Source organism: Bactrocera neohumeralis, chromosome 4, assembly GCF_024586455.1.
Source record: "Bactrocera neohumeralis isolate Rockhampton chromosome 4, APGP_CSIRO_Bneo_wtdbg2-racon-allhic-juicebox.fasta_v2, whole genome shotgun sequence".
Classification (NCBI taxonomy): domain Eukaryota; kingdom Metazoa; phylum Arthropoda; class Insecta; order Diptera; family Tephritidae; genus Bactrocera; species Bactrocera neohumeralis.
Genome location: NC_065921.1, coordinates 26,497,506 through 26,521,124, shown reverse-complemented (window position 1 = coordinate 26,521,124; position 23,619 = coordinate 26,497,506). Strand labels below are relative to the sequence as shown.

General features: G+C 34.6%; 1 protein-coding gene across 15 annotated transcripts in view; it reads left to right on the top strand.

The window, feature by feature from the left end:
* LOC126755999 (potassium channel subfamily T member 2) overlaps nt 1–23,619 on the top strand; it is a 294,777-nt gene that overhangs the window by 252,041 nt on the left and 19,117 nt on the right. For 7 of the 15 annotated variants that reach the window (XM_050468776.1, XM_050468775.1, XM_050468770.1 and 4 more), the window contains exons 17-24: nt 709–859; nt 3,358–3,780; nt 9,588–9,693; nt 9,774–9,989; nt 11,712–11,875; nt 11,951–12,062; nt 12,187–12,372; nt 13,949–14,155. In XM_050468776.1, coding sequence (XP_050324733.1) covers nt 709–859; nt 3,358–3,780; nt 9,588–9,693; nt 9,774–9,989; nt 11,712–11,875; nt 11,951–12,062; nt 12,187–12,372; nt 13,949–14,155 — 1,565 coding nt within the window. The remainder of the gene's footprint in view (nt 1–708; nt 860–3,357; nt 3,781–9,587; nt 9,694–9,773; nt 9,990–11,711; nt 11,876–11,950; nt 12,063–12,186; nt 12,373–13,948; nt 14,156–23,619) is intronic. The other 8 variants (XM_050468779.1, XM_050468778.1, XM_050468777.1 and 5 more) reach the window with 3 other exon arrangements.

Genomic DNA, 23,619 nt, shown 5'->3' with positions numbered 1-23,619 from the left:
TTTGTTACGAAATAATTTTCGACTGCCCGATCACTGTCGTGCCTTTGAAGCAGAAGTGCAAACATCAAGTCAACAGCAGTGGTATTTCTCCGAAGTACGGTTTCTCCTTGGTAGTATGCATCCGATCTGCTGGCAGAGCTGCTATACATGCCATGAGCTCGTTGACAGTAAGCTCAAAGCTAATTAAAATTTATCAAATGTTGTACGTCGATGCCTGCAAGAAAAGGCACTCTTATCCAATTTCCATTAAGATGGGTAAGCACAGGGATTCCTCTTGTCTCCGTGTATTCGGGCGATGGATCTATGGGCTTGGCACGAGCTCATCAAGCGTTGGTTTTTTTTATTCATATCTGGAAGTTCTGCGCATCACAACGGACAGGCCTCTCTAGCAATTAAAGTGGGATTATTTGCGGCTTCATGAGAAATCAGACTATTTAACCAAACTTAACTGTAACTCTTTCAACGATGTAGATTTACTTGGTTAACTTCAGGAAGCGGACATACTAATATATCTTTGTCCGAGATAACAGTTTACTGACATTCAAATGACATAGTGGGAATCCAGCTTAAATAATAATTTCAAGAGCGCAGCTTTTTTGATAGAAATTTTATTAAATATTTTATTATCCTTTTCCTTAAATATATTAAAAAAAAGCAAAAAAAAACAAACTAACTCGAAGAATTCTTAACTTTCCCGTCACCTACTAGGCAGTCGTCGCCCATCCATACTACCCGTACCGGACATGTTCACCTCATCATCGTTCAGCATATCAGGCAACGACGACGGCGAAGAGGGCGATGAGAGCGAAGATGAAATTGACGATGATGTGCCGTGGCGATCGCCGTCTGAGAAAATCGCGTAAGTCCATAGACAATTTATACACTACGTGTCATAAGTATGTATATATTTGTACATGGTATATGTATGTATATTCCCGTATGCACCCAAATCCATAAACTCACCGATATCCATGTAACCAATTTGTCTCTCTTACATATGTTGATTTAAAAAATAGTAGAACTACTTCTCTATTTCGTAAATACCTACTACTTAATCCTGGCAATACGTTGGTTCTAGCATTTTTTTCTTTTTATTTGTGACTTTTTATGCAAAATCGACACACTCACTTACTTATGAACATATTTAGTGATTTAGTGTCTTCGAAAAAGTGTTTTTGATATTTACAGTTGTTATAGTGTGTGTGTATATGTTTTACTCCCTAATTGTTGTCCAATACCCACTGTAAACTACAGTAATGATAAGTGCATTTGTGTCTTAACTGAGGTTGTGAACCCCACTAAAGTCGGTGCTTGTGTAAAATGTTTTGAAAATAGTTTGATGTAAAGTGTGTTGGACAAAACTGTTGACAAATAACGTTGAAGAAGGTATATAGAAGTAAGAAATTATAAAATAAAATATAAAAAATTGTACAATATAAGAAATAAACTAATTGAAGAAAGGGAAAATTCATAAATAAAATAAGACTATAAAATGGAAAAGTATATAAAATCGTAATGAAGAATAAAATATTACAATAAACAAGTAAGGAATAGCTAAGTTCCTTTAGCCGAACATTTATTAATTATATTTCATTAAAATATCTAGATAGATACAGGGTTATATATACCTATAATATAAAAATGATCAGGGTGACGAGAAAAGTTGAAATGCGGTTGACTGTCTGTCTGTCCGTCCGTCCGTCCGTACAAGCTGTAACTTGAGTAAAAATGAGATATCTTGATGAAACTTGGTGTGCAGGTTCCTTGGTACCAAAAAAAAAATCGAGTTCGTAGATGGGCGTAATCGGATCACTACCACGCCCATAAATCGTCATTAACTGAAAACATATAAAATGCCATAACTAAGCACTAAATTAAGATATAAAGCTGTAATTTGGTGCAAAGAATCAGAGTAACAAGAGGCACTTGTGGGAAAAGTGGACGTGGCCACGCCCTCTAATAAGTTTAATATATGTACATACATATCTCCTAAACCACTCAAGCTACAATAACCAAATTCGTCCAGCACGAATATTATAAGAGCTCCTACCGATAGTGTGAAAATGAATAAAATCGCATGAAAACCTCGCTCACTACACATATAACGGTACTGTTAAAAACTACTGAAAGCGCGATAAATCAATAACTAAATACGCCAGAGACATTAAATTTTACCACCGATGGTATGAGAAAGATTTATGGGAGCCGGTGTAAAAATGGGACAATGGGCGTGGCACCACCTAATTTTTAGTGAAATCCCATATCTCAAGACCCGACCTACCGATTTCGACAAAATTTGGTGTGTGGTATTTATTTCATATTTCTATGTGACGTTGTAAAAATGAGCGAAATCGGACAACAACAACGCCTACTTCCCATATATCACAATTTTTACTTCCATTAGATTCGTTCAGTTTCCAGTACACAAATCAAGAATCAATTAATGTAACGGAATAAAACTTTGCACGAATAATGTCTTTAGTATATGCCAACTTATGAACAAAAATGGTTTAAATCCAATAAAAACTGTTCAAGCTCCAGGTACCGAACATTTAGACCCCTGTACCTATAGTTGACTTTTGATTTTTATATATAACTGAAATTAAGGGCTAATCCTTCTTTTATATTGTATGTCAAAAATGGGTTGAATCGGACCAATACTTCCCTTAGTCCCCATATACTTAATACAAAGATTTTCGAACTTCGGGGAGACTTTGTACCGCATATATCGGCCAATATGTCAGCTATCTTAGTAAAATCAGGAGAGCGTGTTTTGCTCATAACAGTGTATCTCTGTGTCTAAAATAGATATCTTTGAGCGAAAACTTAGCCTAGCCCCTATAGAACTAATATCAGGATTTTCGAACATCCGGTTGACTTTACTCTATACGATTGGTTTTACACCTTAAAGTATTTCCCTGGCTTTGATTCTTACAAGTTGCAAGAGTATAAAATGTTCGGTTGCACCCGAACTTAGCTCTTCCTTATTTGTTAATATTAAAAAAAGAAAGAAACTTTAAATTTATTGACAATTATAAAAAACTAAGGAAAAAAGAATTAAAAAAATAAAATAAATAAAAAAAAAAAATTAAATTAAACATTTTAGCACAACGCAAGGATAATAAAATCCTGTTATATTGGACCCATGACAATTATACAATTTTTTTATTAATTTCCAATTATTAAATTAATTTTTATCATACAAAATACCACATTTCAAAACATCATTTTTTTTTATAATTTACAAATTTGTAAGTGGAGGTCTCCTCTCAAACAACTTTCTATATTTCTTTCACTCTATTACGAATTCGCTCACTTCCCCTTCACCCGCCGCACAACCACTTCCACACTTTTAAGTGCGCTGAGCGGTCATTTTCCGCAATCGCGCACCTATTCGCTGATCATGAGCTCGTCGGAGGATTCGAATAATCAGTGTTGTTGCACGAGCCAGCCGCACTTGCAGAGCGAGTCGCGCTATCGCATGCTAGCGAAAAGTTTCAGCTGCGATAGCGATTGTCGGCGCGTGTTGCCCTGCAATTTCGTGCGTCGCAATCGTGCCCTCGCACAAGTCGTCGATGCTGCCGCCGATGCTGGCGACACATATTGTTCACTTTGCTCCACCAACACTTGGATACCGGCCACGACGGCGACGACAACCACCTTCTCGACAACGGGCACTCAGCGCACTGCAGCCACCTCGAGCAGCTCGACTTCGGGTTGCTGTGGCGGTGGCAGTGGTGGCAAGGCGGCACGTCCCATCTGGGCTATGGATTATTTGCGGTAAGTAATAATGTGGCATGCGGCGTCATACATACAAACATACATACCTGTATCTGCATCAGTCAATCAGCATATGATCATCTGCTCGTAAGCATCGTTTGTTTGCCGCGAATCCTGCTGCAGTTTGCGTTTTTTGCCGTTTCCGTTTGCGATTTTACTTCTAACTCCATAAACGTGCTCGTATATCTAACATATGTAACAGTGGATGCGCTTCTAATTTTTGGGATTGGCGCTCTTTGCGGCTGCTACGCAACACTGACACAGTTACTCTAACAGACTAACATACACACGCACATGCTCCTACTCTCTTTACATGGACACGAGTTACTTGGTTTTCCGTTATTAAGCATAACTGCTCGTTGTATTTGCATTACTTTATGGTCCAGTGTGTTTTGGTGTTAATTATCCAATATGCTAATTGTTTAAGTTCATGTCTGTGTGCCTCATACCCGTCATAAACGCATACATGCATATGTTCGTATGTAAATTATTTTGCTGGCACGTAATTTAGTATGCTGAATGTAATTAACTTTTCTGTGTAAGTATCGAAATATTTTCAAATATCATTACAGTTAGCTAAGCGCTCATTTTAATATTCATAAAATTACTGTTACTTTGCGAAATTCACACAATGTATCCATAAGGGCTTATTAAGTTTTAGTAAGTCTAGTAATGCCTCAATGTTATATTTATATTCTATTACAATAACGATATGGTCCGCAAAATAATCGGATTATATATATACACACATACTCACTTATTTAAATTTGGTTAAGAAAAAAAAAATAACAATTAAAAAGTTTATAAAATATTATAATAATACTTTGGGTAATAATCTGTGCCAAAAAAACTTAAGTACGTGACTACATCAAATCAGCTCGTCCAACTAATCAATTATGTTCAAGGTGTGTTCCAAAGTAAACAGGACTTTTTGAATCTATCGCTCCTGGTGGCGTCATCTATATGTCGTCTGATGCGTTAGATTCTGCTATCTTTATCGATTGTCCAGTTAGAATTTCATGACATTTCATCTATTTGAAGTGAAGTTATTGCGTTTTAAGTGTCGGTATGTTTGTGTATCGGTGCGAAAATGTGCTTCGAACAAAGAGCCAAAATTAAATTTTGTTTTAAAATTGGTAAAACTTTTACCGAAACGTTTCACTTGATGAAACAAGTTTATGGCGATGATTGCCTATCCCGTAGCAAAGTGCACGAGTGGTTTCAACGTTTTCAAAGCGGTCGTGAGGACATAAATGACGATCACCATGTGGGCCCATCAAAATCCGTGATCACCGGAAATTCCATCCGTGATCACCGGAAATTCCATCGAAACTGTGCGTGAATTCATCAAAAATCAGCCGTAATCATCATTGAAATTCAGGAAAATGGAATGTGAACATCTCCAAAACATCGATTTATCGCATTTAGACGGAACATTTGGGCTTACGAAAGGTGTGGGTACGGTTTGTTCCGCCTAAATTGACTGATGACCAAAAATTGCTCAGAATCCAACATCGCAAGGACAACTTGTGACCGATTATTTAAGCAAAAATCACATTTTAACCATTAACCACTCCCCGTATTCACCTGATATGGCACCGTGCGACTTCTTCCTTTTCGGAAAAAATGCATTTACCCACGAAACGAAAGTGTTATGCAGACGTAGAGGCCATTCAAAAGGCTTGCACCGGCATACTGGCGGCCATACCGGCCAACGAGCTAAAACACTCGTTCGACATGCTTTTGGACCGTGCAAACAGCTGTATTGAAGCAGAAGGAAACTATTTTGAATAAAATAAATCGATTTTGCCGAAAAAAACCCATTTGTTCTGTTTTTCTCTTTAAAGTCTTGTTTCCTTTGGAACGCACCTTGTATGTATGTATATATTTTATAAGCTTTCTAAAGTTTCTTTGTATTTTTACGTTTATTTAAGGAAAAAAGTATGCAATTCTTATATTTTATTTAAAAATATTTCCTTTTTTCAAAATTCAATCGCCATAACCTTGCCAGACGACTGCTGTGTTTTCAACGCTTTAGAGCGCGTTAATCGTGTGCAGTCCACTCGGTTACCTGTCGATTGGACTTCGGAGTCACGTATTGACGCAAAAACTCGTTTTTATTACGGTTGAACAGCTCCAAACTTTGCTCCGAATCATCAAATCGTCGTTTTTTGGGCAAAAATTAGCTGGCGCTCCACCCACTTTGCACAGAGCTTTCTTATACCCAAAAATTCGCGAACAATATGATGTTCACGTTCAGTTGATATAACTTTAGAGTCTCCGCTATCTCGGACAACCGCACTTTACGGTCATCTAAAATTATTTTGCGTACTTTTTTTTAAGTTTTCGTCGGTAACAACCTTTTTTGGAAGTCCACTATGTTCAACGTCTTCATGGTGGATTTTCCTCGTGCAGCCAAGTTTTCGCTTCGACTATGTTTACTCTCCTAAAAAGCAATATTTTATCAAGACGTGAATTTCCTTTTCATCCATTTCTTGCCCACTAATAAAAGTTGGTTCGTCCAAAATGATATATTTCACAAACTAAAAAGGTGTTAAACTTATGCACGCGCCTTCTGAAGGTTCGGGCTAACTAAAAATCGAATTCTGGGTAACCGTACGTTTGTTGACGGTATACCCCAGTAATGGTTTCAGCTGTTTTTGGAAGCACATAATACCGAGCATTACCTTGGCGTCATATATTCCGCTTTACCGTAAATTTGGCTGGTTGGTCAGGTTTCATATTTGATTTTTTCATATAAGTTTGCCCGAATGGACACATTTTGGATTCGTTTTCGGTTTCTTCATATATGTAAGTAGAGTAATGAAAAGAAAACGCTGGCAAAACACCATTTCAATCACAAAACTATGTCGAAATTGAGCCAAAAATATTATAGTTGTTAAGTCAAATAGTTATAGCACTTTTGGGACCATCTTCGCGCACACCTAGCGCATGATCAAGTTCTTTGTCACAATGTCATCAACCACAGATTTTACGAATACTTAGTCGACGGTGTCAGTTCAAAACTTTGCGCACACGAATCACATTGTCGGTGTTTGTCGAAGTCGCAGGCCTCCCAGCACGGTCTTCATCAGCGGCCCTCCAAAAAGACCTAGTGCCACCGAAACACAGCACTTCTTGTTAAAGCAACATCTGGCAAAGCCTACTTGATCATATCCAACGTCTCTTTCGCAATTTTACCGAGTTTCACACAGAATTTAATCGGGTACCTCTGCTCTAACGAACGCTGCAATTTCGACTTGCACCATTCACAGAAGCACGTCGCGCGAAAATGTTTGTCCTGACTCTCCAGGTGCTCGGTGACAACTAACCAGCCGCTCGTTTGTTAGCTAGGAACGCCCTCCACCGAATCCTGTCAGTGCACGCACGCTCTGAAGTACAGTCGCGACGAAAGAAAATCAGTCCTACTACTTTCCGGACAAACCCTGTAATTATTACCTATAAAACATATTACCATTGGTACATCTTATCAGCTCCTTTACCTATCTCATTTAGTCCAGGAGGGAAAGACGGAAAGGCCACAAGCATAGAAGTGGAGATCTTAACTAACGTTGAGTTAAACTTACCTGTTCACTAAAATAGATGACAAACAACCAATGCTCTAATACACAAAACTCATCTTACATGAATTTCAAAGCGATTTTGATTTAAGAAAAGACCAGATGAGTTCTTGGATTAAGGGCTGTTCTAGTCTAGAGGCAAGAATTTCAAGTAATTTTTGAAATGTTTGAAAAGACAATTAATATTTTTATTATCTATATTTTTATTTATTTTTTACTAACATTAAAAAATAAAGAAACTAATTACAAAAAAAACTCCAATTTTTTTTTAAATTTTTTTGTTTGTTTTGATTTTTTTATTCGGGATAAGAATAGTTCCAACCAAAGACAAGTCTATAGAGAAGACTCTCTAAAAACTCCAAGTATGTAAATCGGTACAGTAGAACCTGCGAAACAGTGGGCATCATTTTGAAAAAGACAGTTTCGAGAAAAACGCGTTTCAAGTTTGGCATACATAGTTTGAATGGCCTGTCAGCAATATACCTACGTATATCTCTATCTCTAAAAGATTTGAATTTTGAAAAAACTTCTTGCATTCATATTCTTGAATAATAGCTATGAAAGAGAAGGTGAAACGTAATAGCAACTATAAAAGGTCTACGAATAGTGCATCAAAATGGCATTGCCAGTGCTAATTGAGGCCGAAAGACAACAGGGATGCACTCCTACCTACCTACTTAAATTCTTGAATAGTTAAACTTTGAAATAATAAAAAAAACAATTTCTCTAGACTAGAATACCCTCCGAAGAATGGTTACATACTAACTTTTTTCTGACTGATGACTGCGTATCTATCATGTATTAGGTAGTATAGTCACATTTCCGCCGGTACAGTTGTCATAATTCACATTACTCACTACGTCGGTTAACATTTTCTTTTAGTTAGCAACACCATAAACTTGACTTTACACAGGTATAAGGTTGCTTCTGTTGAGACAGCTAAATATACATACATATGGATATAGATATTCGTAACTTTCCACTGAACTGAGCTGTGTTTCCAAGTTTAAGATATATTTTACAATAGTTGTGTTCTCAGAGAAAAAAGAAAAGTAGATCATTTAAACTGATTCCATAAACAATTATATAAAAAAATTTCACTTTTGCAACACAATTTCTTAGTTGCCTTAGTCTTAAAATGGATCCAGACTTTGTCCGCGAGTGGACAAACATATCTACTTGAGAGAGTAACTTCGCGGACACACTTTCATTTCGTTTCAACAAACCTAATGTCATAATCATCTTTTATGGACTAGCCGTAACTTCAATCAACGCTTCATTGAGAATGTTAAAAATATATTTAAACTTACTCACATACCAATAATTTACTCAATTAAGAAATAATTGAACTCCATTTACCATATCAAAAGTCATATATTACTTAAGGAAAATAATTTAGTTTTAATTTAATACATATAATTTATTTCATCATACAGTTATATTAATTATATTATATTAGCTTGTAAGGTATATTTATCAAAAAAAAATCAATTTGATGATCGAAAAATGTAAGTAAATATGATGTCAGCTGTTATTTTTTAATGAAATAAGATTAGTTTATGTGAATAAAAAAATAAATGACTCAATTAAAACCTTAATTGCATGGAATTAACGAGCACTGTGTCAATAATTTATGTATGCAAGGAAAAACTCTCAAACTGCTCTCAGAAGTAGTGAGAGGGTAAGATTGGCGACAAATGCCACGAAAAGCGAAAGTTTGTGCCGAGAGGCGACTGTGAGCTTTACGTTATTTACTCAGCAAAATACTAAATAATTAAGTGTGACATAGAAATAAGTATGTACATGCTTATATGATATGTATATATATATAGAGCAGTTCAGTTGTAGAAGGTTGCGGTGTAGTGATTTCGAAAAATGTTATCGTTAAATTACAAAAACCATTTGCCTTTGTATGTATTTTTAATATAGTATTATATGATATGTGTTAATTTACCGTTCGATGTGGCTAATTGTTTATGAATTTGCTTAAGAAAATTTAAAATTATACTTAATTTAAAATCAAACCAATCCGCAACACACTCCTTTCCGCTCCTTTTAAATGCACTGTTTATTAACGCTTCAGTTACTCGAAAATCAATATAATATAATATAAATTAAGACAAGTTGCAGTTTGCCGTTAATTACTGGAAAAGAAAACGTAGAAAATGCTAAAGCACAACTCATGCCATATCCAATATGTGTCGTCTCTTTTCCTATCTATTGCAGCATCGTCAAGGGTTTCCCGCCCGTCTCGCCGTTCATCGGTGTTAGTCCGACGCTTTGTTACTTGCTCAAGGAGAAAAAACCATTGTGCTGTCTGCAGCTGGCACAGGTGAGACATAAAAATCAATAAGCACATACACGATAAATGTATATTGCATATATATCTACGAATATGCTTATATTTTGTAGGTGTGCGAGCACTGCAGCTATCGCAATGCCAAGGAGTATCAATGGCAAAACAAGACGATTATTCTGGCGGCGGATTATGCATCGAATGGCATTTACAACTTTATCATACCGTTACGTGCGCACTTTCGTTCGAAAACGTCATTAAATCCGATTATATTGTTGTTGGAGCGTCGACCGGATGTGGCCTTTCTCGATGCACTCTCCTACTTTCCGCTGGTGAGTGTCACTTTTCACAGCCGCCATGCATTCAGATTGTTGGCGATATTCACAGCTGAGTTGGCAATCGATTGGAAAGTTTTATTGATGAGTTGAATGAAAGCGAAAAATGAAGGAATGAACGGCTTTCATAAAAAAATTTACATTGTAGAGTAAATTTGTTTAAAGTTACGCTTTTCTGCCCAAACATAATAATTATTAAATCGGCTGATGCTTAAGTTGAAATATCTAAGAGTGATGAGTAGCGAGCTCGAATATTTTATGCGATAGGGACAGCAAAAGATGCCATACTTTTTTCCGCTCTTTTGACATATCTCTCTGGTAGGGTTTGGTATTTCATCACGGAATGTTATACGATCCAACAACTAGTCGAAATTATTAAAAGTTACTACCGAAATTAGGAGTCATTTCTGGCTGAATGGCGCCGTCAATAAGCAAAATATGCGTTATTGGTCAGGCAGCAATCCACACGTACTCCATGAGTCACCGTTGCATCTCGAAAAAATTAGGGTTAGGTGCGGTTTATAGGCCGGCGGCGACAATGAGTCGTACTTCTTCCGTGATGATCGAGACCGGCACTTAATATTTTTGGCAAAAATTGGATGATATGGACTTGAACAATATGTGGTTCCAAGTGGACGGCGACGCAAGGCACATAGCGAATGTGACAATCGATTTACCCCTTTCGAAAACCCCTTTATTTAGAATCATTAGTGTTCCAACGCCCGGATGTAAATAGACATGGAAACCTCTGCTCGTTCCCATTTCAATTTGACTTGGGTAAGATTGCTCTTTCTTTCATAGAACTCATCGGCTTTAGAGTTTTTGATCATTCAGCTGGAAAGTTTATGCATCCAGGCAAGTTGAATATGAAATATTTGAAACTAAAATTTATTATTGACCAGCTTTGAGATAAATGGCTGTTCAAGGTCCACGAATGAGACCACAAATAATCCAATTTGTTGTCACAGCAAGGACCATTGTGTGAAACACGATTTGAATGCGCCTGACAGAATCCATACTTAGGATTTCAAAGCCCATCATCGTCCACCCAGATATAGTGCGAAAATATGTGCGCGAAAAGGAAGCCAATAGGAGTGGGTTCCGCTATAGGGATACAGGGTTGCAGTCCAATAAGAGGAATTTTATGTTGCCCTTTGAGGCCTTTATGTGTTCAGTTTTTTGATGAGCAGTTTAATGCAAATACTGGCTATGTCCACGGGTTAAGTTGACATCGTTGGTGTTGTAGTGCAGCAATAAGAGCCATTCGTTCATTTCGTTTTGACTTTTAGTGAGTGTGGCTTTCCGAGCTCATCGGCATCAACAATTATTCCATAGAACAGTATTGGCTTAACTACGATTTCGTAAAGCAAAATCACAGCTTTCTGTGAGGGACCCAACGGCTTCCCAGTAGCTTCTTTAGTTCAGTTCCTCTTTATCAATATAAGGCAATGCCTTCTACACCCTCTATTCAACATAGGACTTACATAATAGCTTTCTATTAAGGATGAGGCCAAAGTACTTCACCTTTCGATATCCTAATAAATAAAAGCAGATATTCATTATTACTTCGAATAAAATTCTCACCCAGAGCACTACGCAAAGTTTTCAAGTTTTAATATTTAAAACAACCTGTGAGCGGTACCATATGTAGTTTCGCTGCAGCCGAAGTTGACTTTTTTTCATGCTTAAAACATAATTTCACCACATTTGTTCACATAGGTATATTGGATGCTCGGTTCCATTGACTGCTTGGATGATCTGCTGCGCGCCGGCATCACCTTAGCCGAGAGTGTGGTGGTGGTGAACAAGGAACTGTCCAACTCGGCGGAGGAGGACTCGCTGGCCGATTGCAACACCATCGTCGCCGTGCAGACAATGTTCAAGTGAGTATAAAGTCCCCTAAAATACACACATATACATATAATAAAAGAATCTTCTCCTCTCCTTGCGATTGTCAGATTCTTTCCGAGCATCAAGAGCATAACCGAACTGTCGCAGAGCTCCAACATGCGTTTCATGCAGTTTCGTGCGCACGACAAATATGCGCTGCACCTGAGTAAAATGGAGAAGGTACGAGTATGAAATGTAAATATTTTTAGGGATGACAAAAAGTTATTAACATCAGCAAATGATTAGTAATAAAATTAACAGGCATACATATGTTTACACAATTTTTGCTTTGAATATCTTCCAGCGCGAAAAAGAGCGCGGATCTCATATTTCCTACATGTTTCGTCTGCCTTTCGCTGCCGGTGCCGTCTTCAGCGCCTCCATGCTGGACACGCTGCTCTATCAGGCGTTCGTCAAGGACTATGTGATCACATTTGTGCGTCTGCTGTTGGGCATCGATCAGGCGCCGGGCAGTGGCTTTTTGACATCGGTAAGTAGACAATGTGAAGATAATTGCAAACTGATTGGCAGGCCAAAAAAAATTTCATTCTCAATAATCAAAACATGTTAACATACTATATAAGTGCATCGGAGAGAAAATGAGCCTCTTCATAATTGGGTTGTATCATCGACGGTTAGGGAGAAGTTTTGTAAAGAAGAATTGTGTCAGAAACTCTCTATAAACAACAGTTTGTTGCTGCAGCCAAACCACTGCCACTGCGACTTTCAAACAGAAACGATTGTCAGCAAAATAATAGTGGATCTACTTCCCGCGAGTGCAGCTTCTTTTAAAGACATTCCCTCCGATGATTAGTCAAAGAGTACATTCTTCTTTCTAACTGGCGTAGGCACCGCTTACGTGGCTTTAGCCGAATTAAGAACAGCGCCCCAGCCGTTCTTCCGTTCGCTGTTTGACTTCAATTCGAGATACCAAGCGCTGGCAGGTCCTTCTCCATCCGACCGCTCCCACGGAGTGGAGATCTTTCTCTGCTTCCATCAAAAGGTACTGAATTGAATACCTTCAAAACTGGAGTGTTGTCTTCCATCCATACAAAATAACCTAGCCAGTTCTCCATCTGACCGCTCCCACGGAGTGGAGATCTTTCTCTGCTTCCATCAAAAGGTACTGAATTGAATACCTTCAAAACTGGAGTGTTGTCTTCCATCCATACAAAATAACCTAGCCAGCGCGGCTGTATATCTCGTACAGCTCATCGTCCCATCGACTGCGATATTCGACGCTGCAAAAGCGGCAAACCTTTCGTTCGCCCACTCCTAACACCGACTCATCAGATGTTGTAACTTTCCATGCGTCAGCGCTATTTAGCAGGACGGCAATGATGAGAGACTTGTAGAGTTTGGTCTTTGTTCGTCGATAGAGATCTTTACTTTTCAAAAGCCTACTCAATCCAAGGTAGAACCTGTTGATCTCTCCTGGTATTGAACGGCTCGGAGGGATCCTTCCCGGTCCTGACGGAGCTGTTCGTGTTGCTCAACGTCAGTTTGCACAGCCGTACCTCCTTCTTTATTGGTGCAGACACCGCTTAAATGGCTGAATTGCATTCAGCTCTCTCACAATTGCATAGGTGTATGGCTGTGGTGGAGTCGTTGAAAATCGTTCTGTTGATAATCGTGAAAGGAAGAACACTCGCGTCGCATTAACATCAAACAGGAAACGATTCCAAGATCCTTCTGGTCTAGATCGCAAGAGATAGCTTGAACTACTTGATCTCAGCAGACCTCATCTTATCCTAGTTGTCGGACACTTCCAAATTGGAATCCCTTTGGTCTGAAAAAAAAAATTGTCACAGCACTTTCTTCTGAACTTTTCCTCTTTTGAAAGACCAAAGTCGAATTATCTTGAGATTCATCCGGGCGAGTGGAAATTTAACTTAGTCTCGTTAACATAAGCTCAAAGCACTTAGTCTTTATTTGATATTTTAGGGATGTATGAAGATCCATTTTTAAAAGATTTCTGGTATTACAAAGTACCCAATTTAGAAATGTCTAAGTGAAAGCCCTGGTGAATTTGCTATTAAAAATTTTTCTTTTTTTTCTTGACACAGATGCGCATCACAAAAGACGACATGTGGATACGCACCTATGGTCGTTTGTATCAGAAACTCTGCTCGACGACTTGCGAAATACCGATCGGCATTTATCGTACTCAGGACACATCGAATACGGAAGCGTCACATGTGAGTAATTCACCTGTAGAGAAGTGGGGACCGTTTTCCGCTTTCGGAAAGCACTGTGTGCGCTTGCGACCATCGGTGAGTCCATAACGAAGCAACAACAAAGAATAATCTAATGCAAAAAATGACAAAATTTTAAAAATTCAAAGTGACTTTAATTAACAAATACTACTTATAACTATTACTTACTACTTGCTTAATTACAACATAATTAACTTGAATGAGTAATGATGAGCACCCTTTAAATACTACTAACATACATACATACATACATTCTTACATACAACCTACTAGCATTAAAAAACTATCAATATAGAGATAATTTTTGTTTTGATTACAATAGATCTGTATTGATACACTTTTTGAATACCTATATAGCCTCTCACCAAAACATAACCTTAAAATAGCACCAAAGAAGAAATTTTATGCTACACAACTTTAGTTTAGTAAAGGTACCTTTTTAGAATAGGTCTTTACGATAGATGAGTGAACTGTTGGTGCTATATCGAATGTTGCCTATAAAAGATTTACAGGAATATTTTGCCTCATTTCTCGCACTCATTTCTCAATGACTAAGTTTCCTGAGTTTAGCTGCTGCATTGTGAAGAATTCGTAGTTACTAAGATTATCGCCTTTCTGGTTCTTGAGTAGATAATTAAAATAGTTTCTACGTTAAATGTTGCGAAAGCTCTCGGTAAAATGTTCAAAAGCTGAACCCTTTTGATTATTGGAAACATTTCCTTAAGAAATAGTCGCGAAGTTTTCTAATAACAGTTAGATTATATAGAAAAAAAAATAATAGAAAAAAGCTTTTTTTGGTATGAATATACGCTTTAGGAATCTATGGCTGTATCTCTAAAGTATTAATATTGATAAGTCATATTTCATTTAAATGTTCCAGAAACTGCCTCTTAATTGATACCAAACTTGTACTAGAGCGGCAATACGCTTTGTGACAGATATTTTATCGGGAATTTTCGTCACAGTAAATACGTTGAATCCGTTTTGGCGGCACTTTCAACTGACAGCTCTTCCACGGAACCAACTGATTAAGTATTACTTCATGGAAGTGATAAGACATGTCACAGTCTGATGGACGCCTAATCAAATCTCAGTTTTGTCATGATTGAGGCTGCCGCTTCGCTGACAGCTTGCCATGTCTCAGTGGACTAACACATGAATGACGTCAAATTTTCCACCGAGTGTAGTTTTGAGTTTTTCCCTTGTACTTATAAAGCGTGGGCAATAAAAGAATACATGCTCAGAGTCTTCAAAGCACACTGAACACGTCGGGCGATTCGGATTAATGTCGTGTCGAGCTGGAACCTGAACAGGTAGCTCTTAAAGCAACCATGTCCACTTAGTATTTGGGTTAGGTGGAAATCCAGGTCCTCATGTCGCCTGTCGATACACGAATGGTTGCCTAGTATCAGTCTGTGGATCCACCGTTCTTTGAGTATGGTTTTGCTGCCACCATATTGTTAATCGTTTGACTCTCTCTTCTCTTTTGTCTCCTATGTACTGCTCTGATAATTTGTATACTCGCTCGCATCATACTGCCTATTACTTCAGCAGCGTCACTTGATATTGATTGAGAATTTTTTTCGCTTTGCCTGCAGTGTATTCTAAAGTAAAGCGCGTTTTTTTTTGGACATGTGGTTTTCATAAACATAAGGGTTTGCGCTTGGGCAAACGACCACCATAAATGGGACTATGTTATCTGATGTCACTCGTTCCATTGTCAATTTCTTTAATCTTTTGATAACGCCGGCAGAGAAAGAAGATATACAGCGTGTTTTCTCCGCTGCTGTCTCATAATTTACAATTCGTCCCGTCGTCATGGCTATATTTATATAGTTACTCTCTCAAAACACTCGTGCCCGTCAAAAACTGCGTCCGGTACAAATCTATTTCTCCATGGTTCCTATCTAACCATGCTTGTACGTTAATCGCCTGCCCGGTCTTGTGGATTATACTCTTTTAAGCACTTCCGGTAATTTTGTGCAAGAACATCTCTCCATCTTCACATTGTCTCAAACAGCCTTTTAATCGCAACCGCTAGTTCAGTCATAAAGTCTCCACGAGGTTGGATCGCCTTTGCTAGAGAAGTAGTGCCGCCCAATGCTGGTGGTAATGATCTCGCTCTCAAAGGTTTGTCAACACTACAATTTTTTATCGAGGGCCTACCTAGTTTTGGAGCCCTCTTAAAGCGTATGTTTCCACAATCGTCGCCTTTTGGGAAGAGTTTAGCACTTTATTATCATCATCGCTCAAGCTTCCAGTGCTGCTGCTTCCTACGATCCCAAAAATGTTGCTGCTGTTTTTGTCATTATTTTTATTTCTCAAGTTAATCTCCATATGTTGGTTTTTACCAGCGCATCGTGTGCAGGTGGGCGGGTGGCCGGTTCCGAAATAGACAGGAACGGGTATACCCTCGGGAACACTGCCCCTATCCCAGTTCCCTGAGACCTTCCTTATTTTTTGTTGCAAGAGGAGATCCTACTTAAAAAAAATTTATTGTACTGCGGATACTTAATTAAAATAAGTTCTTATCCAACTGTGTATTCATGCTTAAAAAAGTAGAACTCCAACACATTTAACACCCTGATAGTAGCTAAGTAGATTCAAAAGCTAAGACAAAGTCCAAACACTCTACTGGCGCGTGGAATAAAGAGAGATCCAGTGAAGTGACTACCTAGCGTTATATTGCTCTTGTCATACTACTTTCTCTCTCTCTCGCTCCCTCCACAATGTGAAAAACATATGTTGAAATCTTTTTCAAGTTAGTAATATGGCTTGCCCGAATAATGAAGTGCTTTAGGAGTAAACTATTAGTTATTAGTTAGCTGCGTAATACCTCGAATCCAAAAGAAACAAATACTAGCAATAGGAAACAAAAACCTGCACACTAACAAAAATTATTTCTTAATTGCATTTTGCCTTAGTTTTACTAAATATATTTTTTACATTTTTTAAAAATATTTCAAAATAGTTTAAATAGTTTCTTTTCCATACTATTTGATTGATTTGAATAATTTTTTTAATTCTACCAAAACTCCAAAAAGCATTTAATGTAACACGAAGCAAAGCCAGCAAAAACGCCAACTAAAATACTTTTTGCTTGTATTTTCTCGTAGTTTATATACATACATATTCATATGGCTGTAACATATTTTCGAAAAAAAAAATTAAACAAAATAACTCCACTGTGCTGCGCTAGCTCAATGATCCTTGTGACTTTAGCCAAACTTACAAACTTTTCCTGACTTTACTAAATCGCCACTTTTAACTACTTTCCATTACATATTTTTGAAAACTTTCAATTACTTGGAAATATTTATAAAGTTTTTGTATGAGACTTTGAGATTTTTATATTTAGCGGTATGGTTTGATAAATATATTTATATATATATATATACCATATATGAATAACAATTAGCTGACTTTTATCGAAAATATATATTAACATACATATGTATATACAAGACTGCATTTTTCTATAAGAAATGTAAACATATATTTAAAAAGAAATATCTCAAATGCTTTTTTGAAAAAAAATCTAGCAACCGAAACTGTTGTGATGTAACAGTTATTATGTTTTTTTATTTCATAATTATGAGTTAATAATATAAATTACATTTTTTAATTTCAAAGTTGTTGATATTTCTTTTGTAATTCGAAAATTTGTTTTTAACGTTTTACTAATTAAACATTTTGGTTTCGAAAATCTCTAAGTTTTTTAAATTTCTATTAAATTATAATTTTTTCTAAACAATTTTGTCCACAACTGATTAAATTTTTCGAAACTCGATTTTTCTTCGATATTTTATTAGCTAAAAATTTGAATAAAATTTTATAATAAATTTATACCAAAATTTTCAGTTTTTTTTAAACAATTTTGCTTACAATTGGATATTTTTTTTTCGAAATTCTAAACACAACTTTATAATTTTTTTTTCGTATTTTGAATTTTTTCGAAAATTTTATTAATTGAAAATTTTTGTATCAAAATTCTGAAATATATTTTCAATTTTCTTCAAGATTTTAATCTTTTTCTTTAGTTTTGGCACCAGGCGATCGAACTTTTTCGAAATTCGAGTTTTTCCAAAATTTTACTAATTAAATTGTTTGAAACCAAAGTAATATTTTTTTATTTTGCTCCTAAATTTTAATTGCTTTAACAATATTGCTTACAAGTGGTTAATTTTATTTCGAAATTTTTGTGTAATCTTAATAATTAAAAATTCGTGTATTTAAATAAAGTAATATTTTTAAATTTTCTCCAAATTTTAAATTTTTTTTTAGACTTATATAATTTTTTTTTTAGAAACTTTTTATTAATTGTAAATTTTTATATCAAAATTCTGTAATATATGTATTTTTAATTTTCTCCAAGATTTCCACTTTTGTTATTTTCTTGAACATCTTTTTTGATATCGAAATTTTTGTGTAATCTTAATAATTAAAAATTCGTATTTTTAAATAAAGTAATATTTTTTTAAATTCTCTCCAAATTTTAGTTTATAATTTTTTTTAAATTGACTTATATACATTTTTTTTTTCGAAGTGCGAAACTTTTTCGAAGTATTGCTAGGTAGAAATTTTTATTTCAAAATTCTGTAATACATTTTAAATTTTGTGCAGTTTTTTGTTATTATTTTACGCACAAGTGGTTGAATTTTTATCGAAATTCGAATTTTTTTCGAAATTTTACTAACTAAAAATATTTGCTACAAAACGCTATATATATACATATTTTAAATTTTCCCTTAAATTTTCATTTTTCTTTAACAATTTAGCCCAAAAGTAGTTGAATATCATCTACAATGTTCGAAATTTTTCGAAATTTTATTAACTAATAATTTAAATTTAAATTTATTTTTTAAGCTGGTTTAATTTAGTTCGAAGTTCGATTTTTTTTCATAACTAAAAATTTTTATTTCAAAATTTGTAATTTGATTTTTTTCTAAATTTTATCTAAATTTTACAATTTTCGAAAAATTTTGTCCGCATCTGTTTTTTTCGCGTTCGAACTTTTTTTTCAAAATTTTTTTATTTGGAAATTTTAATTTTGGTCCAACAAAATGGAATATTGACCTAAACCGATGAATTTTTTTCTAAAATTCGAAATTTTATTGAATAAACGTCATTTTTATTTCGAAATGCTTTAATATACCTTTAATTATCTTGTAAATTTTATTTTATTTTTTAACAAGTTTGCCGAAAACTAGTTGAATTTTTTTCGAAGTTTAACATTTTTTCGAAATATTATTATTCGAAATTTTTATTCCAAAATTCGTTCATAATACGTTCATAATTTTCTTCAATTTTGCAATTTTTTAATTAATAATTTTTCCCACAGCGGGTTAAATTTGTTTTCGAATTTCGATTTTTTTTTTTTTTGGAATATTATTGACTTACAATTTTTATTTTAAAATTCCATAGTATATTTTTAATTTTATTTCTATGTTTCAAATTTGCTTTACAATTTCTGCCACAACTGGTTGATTTTTTTCGAAGTTCGAAATTTATTATTAATTAAAGTTTTTTATATCAAATTTTATAATAAATTCTTAATTTTCCTTTTAATTTCCAATTCCTGATTAATAATTTTGAATATGACGGGTTAAACTTTTTTTCGAAATTCGAATCTTTTTATTTCGAAAATTTATATATTCATAATTTAAACTTTTTATTTTGGAAGTTGTTATCGGCAATATTTCCCACAACTGGTTGAGTTTTTTTTCGAAATTCGAATAATTTTTCAGAATTTTTTTAATTAGAATCCATGATTTTGAAAGTCTGTAATATATTTTTAAATTTTCAATTCTTCAATCCACAACTGGAAAATTTCTTGTCGGTATTCGAATTTTGTTTTAAAATTTTTTAATTCAAAATCTTTTATTTCAAAATTCTGCAATATATTTTTCTAAAATTTAAATTTATTTTAACAATTGTTTTCACAACTGTTCGAAATTATTTTTCAAAACTTATATTTGATTTGCAAAATTTTGCGCAGCATTCTAAAAGCACGCTTCTGGCGTTTCTTACACACACATAAACTATTTCTACTTACTATTTTTGTACATAAATACATATGTACATATGTACGAATGACTTTACATACATATGTAATATATGGACATACATATTTATATTGCATCTCGCCTTAAACTTGCCGAATACCATTCGCAACACATAAAACAACACAAGCAAGGAATAACGGTGATAGGAAAACAAATGTTTATGATTTGTTTTTTTTCTTTAAATAAAAAATATGAATTAGTGGCTTACATATTATTAATAAAAAAATTACAAAAAATATTTAATATAAAAGTTAAACAAAACATTTAAAAATATTCAAAAAAAATATAAAAAATTTTAAAAATAAAAAAAAAACAAAAAAAAGTTGATTATCACATCAGCTTATAAAGCGAGCAAGGATTTGAAAATATTTAAAACAAATTCTTTAAGTAAAAATGTATATTGGACTTGACCCGAAACTTGCGCACACGCACGCAGTGAGTCTCTCTTTCTCTCTCTTTCTTTGTTTTAACAAATGCCATTGCGTATTTTGTAAATAATTTAAAGTTATATTTACAACAAATAAAACAACAATATTTACGCTTCTGTTAATTAGTTGTGTTCAATATGGAGTTAACGAATTGTTGGAGAGAAAATTAAAAAAAAATAATAATAAAATAGAAAAACTTTGCATGCACCAAATATTTAGTACCGTTTTAATTGCATGGCCAACCGCAGCATGTTTCACTTGCTTATATGATTTTCATTAATTTCTTTTTTGAAAATTAATTATTTAAAATATTTTTAAATTTTTGTTTAAATTTTTTTTTTTAAATTTTTTTTAATAAAATTTTTTACAATTTTTTAAGCATTTTTTTTTTAATTAATTTTATGTTATTTTCGAAATTCAAGTAAAAATTCTAATATTTTTAAAATTTTTCTATAAAAGTACCATCGTGTATATATTTTTTTTTATTTATAAATACTTTCAAGTTTTTTTAAATAATTTGTTTTCTCTTACACCAACCACAATTTAAAAAATTAAATATTTTTAACATATATTCAAAAAATAACTTCTTACTTTTTATTTTTAAAATATAATTTATAAATTGGCGTAGTTAGAATTGCTTTTTAGATCAAACTCAAAAACAAAGAATGTCCTTACTGTAATACAATGTAGATATTATTTAAATTAGACGTTGCCTGGTAGAAGAAAGTTACTTAGTTGAACATACATACATACATAGTGATTCATCAGACGATTCAACAAACATTCCACACCGCATACATTCAATATAGAATATATAATTCAAATCAATCATTACCAAAGGTTTATTGTTCTATGAAACAAACTCGAAACAAAGAATACAATAATAAATTTTTTTGTGTATAACATCGTATCACATTCTATATTCCACTTTATGTCGATCATTCATATACAGTACGTCTCATCATATGCTTCCATTCCACCCGATTCCACTTGATTGTTCCGCATTACAATCTCCTACCTTATGTCATTTCACTTTTCATCCCATTATAATCATCTTTCTTCTTTTTCTGCATTTTTGTAAAATCAGTTTACAAACTCTGTTCTTCCCTATTACTCTTTCCATTTATTTTCCTCTTCTTTCATTTGTTCAATTTGGCAATATTATTGTACATATGTGGCGTTCTATATCAGGTCTCTCCGTTGTCGCACGATTTTAGACCCATTCCCTTTCTGTCCTTATTGTGTCATTCCTCCTTACTGTGTCATTCCTTTTTCATACTAGCCTCTCCATTTCATTACTATCCGTTTCTCTTCCACTGAATTTTTAATTCTAACCGCTGTTTCCTTATTTTTTCCTCCAAAATTTCTATAGAATATTCAATGGCAGTTTCGTTTGACCACCAATATTTTACTCTGCTCTGTTTCAATTCCGTGTTCGTATCCCTCAAATGTCATACTTACCATGTCATACTTATCATATATATATGGTATATCTATGTTTATCATACTCCGAACAGGGCATATTAAGATTGCCACGACGTTTGCAACATCCAAAAGAAACGTCGGAGATCTTTTTTTTAAACTAAAACTGCGAAAGAACATTCTTTGGCATTTATTTTTGGAAGTTTTTCTCTTTCAAATGTTGTTCGCGGAAACGTCTCAGATGGTCTATTCGTTGAGCCCTATTTTCGATCACTCATTCGAGCAATTCGACTGGTAACTGGCGTATGACACGCGTGATGTTTTGTTCCAAGACCTGATTCGAAGCGGGATTGTCCACGATGACTTTAGACTTTACAAATCCCAACAGGAAAAAGTCTAACGACGTAGCATCACACGATCTTTGTGATCAATCGACCGACCAAAAACGTGAAATTATCTGCTCACCGAAGTTTTCTCTCAATAAATCCATTGATTTGATGCGATGTGTGGGAAGTGGCGCCGTCTTGTTGAAACCAAAAGTCGCCGAAAATGCTATAGTCGGCTATAATGGTGCTTCTCACCAGCATCATTTTTGAAAAAATATGAACCGATGATTCCACCGACCCAAAAACCACACTAAGTCGTTATGTTTTCTGAATGAAATGACTGCCTTTGAATCTCTTCAGATTGCTCTTCGTCCCAAATGCGGCAATTTTGCTTGTTCACATACCTATTGAGCGAAAAATGGGCCTCATCGCTGAACAAATTTTTGGATCGAAAACGTCGGATCTTCTTGGAACTTTTCCAGAGCCCATAGAGCAAATCTTGCAGATCAAACTAAAATCATTGTATGGAAAACGTTTTTATTTTATACGCTTTCAGTTTCAGATCTGGACGTAAAATTCGCTAAGTTGTTCCGAATGAACTCTTCACGGTCTTGGTGTATATTCTCAGCTTCAACTATTTACAAAAGTATATCTACTAGGATCACCCGTTAAGACCAAAGCCTTCAAAATAGCGATCTGAAAATTTGGATATGTCCTTAAATTTTTAAGACACTGCTCTTCTGGCGGAACAAATAATATAGGACAACTATGGCATAGCTGTCATAAAAACTAAAAACTGTTTTAAAAGAAAAATTTTAGTTAAAACTGAAAGCCTGTTTTCCAAATTCCCGACGTCATAAAACCGAAACATAACTTTTTGTATATCTTAATGTATTTTTACTACCTTTTCTAAGTAATAATCTAATACAAAAAATATTCTTATTACTTTCAACAATGTTCCCCAAAACTATTCAAAAATAATCCAAAAAATATCCCCTTAAAAATCCGCTATGCATGTCTACTTTATTTTGTACCTATGTGTGTGTGTGCATATGTATATGGTATGCATATTTACAACAAAAACGATACTCTATTTACTTATTTTTTTTTTAATTTTAATAATAAAGCACATTTGTTTTATTAACAACACGAACTACATATTTTATGAAAGAATGGAATTGAAACTCAATTAAAAATTCATTTTGTATCTAACATTTGCATTACTGCTACAAAAAAACCACATTTCCACAATAAAATAAAACACACGCTCATGTGTAACT